The 2,814-nt window shown below is 60.3% G+C and overlaps 1 protein-coding gene across 1 annotated transcript in view; it reads left to right on the top strand.

Moving 5' to 3' along the window:
• AMSG_12325 (uncharacterized protein) overlaps positions 1-2,814 on the top strand; it is a gene marked incomplete at both ends in the record, with an annotated part of 10,052 nt that overhangs the window by 2,751 nt on the left and 4,487 nt on the right. The window contains one exon of the mRNA XM_013898288.1: positions 547-2,804. Coding sequence (XP_013753742.1) covers positions 547-2,804 — 2,258 coding nt within the window. The remainder of the gene's footprint in view (positions 1-546; positions 2,805-2,814) is intronic.

The following is a 2,814-nucleotide window of genomic DNA, read 5'->3' as shown; positions in this document are numbered from 1 at the left end:
TTCGCCTAATCTGCGGAAGGCACGGCCGAGACCATGAGCCCCGCCTTGCCGTGACCTCCAAAACCCTCCCGCCACGCACACACGCAGACATACAAACACACACACACACACACACACACACACACACACACACACACACACACACACACACACACACACATACACACGCATACCCACACACACACATATATATATATACACACATCACCTTCCATACAACCCCCCCCCTCCCATTCCATCCGCTCCCCAATTGTGCCGAAATGATCATATTCCAAAAAAAGGACACCCACGCGCATCCCCCCTCCCACCCACGCCGTCACCCCCATCCCTCTAGCCTACACACATACATACACATATATACTCCACTTCCACCCTGTCTCCCCCCCTGCCCCCTGCCCACTACCACCACCACCATGCAAACACTTCAAACTCTCTCCGCTCTTCTCTTTCTCTCTCTGCTCGCTATAACTACCTCGGCTGGTGTGGCCACCGAAGTCAACGGTCCCTCGGGCTCTCAGCTGTCATCAGTGGTGACACCCTTGCCAGGCTCTGATCTGGGCATTCTGATGGCCCGCGCGACTGAGCCTTATGATGGTACCTGCACATTGGAGTACCAAGCGTGCAATCAGGATGGTACAGGCTGTGTCGCTGTTGTCATCGACATTTCAACTTTTTCGCCCAACTTGCACAACTCGTGGTCGCTCTCCTCGTCAGGTACCTCGGTCTGGGGCCTGTGCATCATCGGCACTGCTGTCAAGAGGGTCAAATGCGATGTGCCTGTGTCGGGATGCACCATGATCGATATCATTGCCGATGGCACTCTCCTCTCCAACCTTGGCGAAGTTATGGGCATCACCCACAACAACGTGCAGTACCTTGTCCTGAACCATGACGGCAACTGCGAGTATCTCTCCGTCGATGAGGCCGACTCGCTCAGTGGCCCACACTCGTGCTCTGCTGACGTCTCGGACATGTTCAACGTCGCAGCCGATGCATCGGGCCTGCGCATCTTGACAACGTCCAGTGAGTCTGTCATACACACGCTATGTGAGTTTGACGGATCGGAGTGCAACACCATCACGCTGTTCGAGTCGCCGTCGTATGCGTACTCGCGGCCAACCGCCGTCACCACACCCACACAGCTCTTTGTGGGGATCTCAAATGCCGATGAGACACTTCTCGATCTTGCCGCTTGCTCCCTCGACGGATCTGGATGCGTGCTCAAGGCCGCTGCCCTCCCGGGCGAAGTCGCCTATCTAGATGTGTTCACCTCTGACTGGCTCGTCGTCGCCTACAAGGACGTCAACCCTGCAACTAGCGATGGCCACGTGGCCATTGGCATCTGCGAGCTCGATCTCGGTACCTGTAGCCCTATCTACATCCGGGCCTCAGATGGCTCTGACATTGTTGGCCAGTTCTTCGCCGCCTCGTCGGTCACAATGGCTGTCGGCACTGACAATGAGCTGATCTTTGTGTCACTTCCACTGCTGCCATGCACGTCTGGCTTCCGACTTGATGCTTCCACCAATGCCTGCATTCTATGCTCGGGCAACACCATTTCAACCGGCGGCGTTTGCGCGCCCTGCTCGCCAGGTACCATCGCCTCTGCTGCCGCCACTGTCTGCGACGACTGCTCGCCCGGCACCTATTGCCCGCTTGGCACCACAACGCCCCTACCATGCGATGCTGGTTACATCTCGGCCACTGCTGCTGCCAACTGCACAGCCTGCCCGCCCGGTACCGTCTCGAACGAGGGGCATACTGTCTGCGACAGCTGCGCCTCGGCCGCGCTCTGCCCCGCATCGGGCCTCGCCACGCCGTACCCGCCAGTCGTCGCCATGGCCCGGGTCTCGTACGCGCGCGCCCACTGGTTTCCCCAGTCGCGATTCGCCGACAACAACAAGGTCTACCGGGCTTTCGTCTTTGGTGGTCTGGCCTTTGCCTGCTCCACCCTTGTTCTCTGTGGCCTGGTTGCCATTGTCGCCTGGCGCGCCTCACCCGTGACCAGAGCGCAGCTCTGGGACCGGATCGACCTTCTTGTCTCTCGCACCGACACCATGCCGGGCTCCCGCACCCTCCGCGCCCGCAAAACTTGTCTCGGCGCAGCCATGACCGTCCTCCTCATCTGCGCCACCATCGTTGCTGTCGCCATCTTCTTCGTCCAGTTCCAGTACGATAACGCGACAGTCACTCGCGCACAGGGCTTCGGCGCCGTTCCGCCTGGCCACATCACTGATGACACCTTTCACACAGCCATCCGCGCCTCGCTCGACTTTGTGCGGACCGACACCGGCTCGAACTGGTGTGTCGCTCCAGACGGATCGTGCGGCTCCGGCGTCACCATCTCCACCTCGGGCTGGAACTCAGCCATGACCTCCACCTCAACCTGCGAGCTCGTCGGCCTGCAGACCTGTCGGGTAGTGTGGGAGTGCACTTCCGGGTGCGACATGACCCTCTCGCCCACCACCACCATCGACTATGCCGGACGGATCTACTCGGGCGTGACCCTCAAGCTCGAGGCTGCCACTCTCGGCAGTAGCTACGGTGACCCGGGCGCTTCTGGCGAAGCCGGGCTCACCGTAGCCGCGCCAGACTCGCACGTCTACTACGCGACGTCGGCGTCGGATCCAGCAACGCTTCGGATCAGAGCGACTACGTACCAGCACGTCACCTACGAGCGTGATGCCAAGGTGACGACGACCGGGTACGCGTTCCAGACCCAGGTCATAGCACGGCCGACGTCCGGCTCGCTGGCGTCGGTCCCTGTGCCGGCGCACCCGTCACCGCCGGTTGTCCTCGAGTTTGTCAAGTCGT

The sequence above is a fragment of the Thecamonas trahens genome (genome assembly GCF_000142905.1).
Source record: "Thecamonas trahens ATCC 50062 unplaced genomic scaffold supercont1.57, whole genome shotgun sequence".
NCBI lineage: Eukaryota > Apusomonadida > Apusomonadidae > Thecamonas > Thecamonas trahens.
Note: the sequence above shows the minus strand (reverse complement) of the source record. Positions and strands in the feature narration are given on the sequence as shown.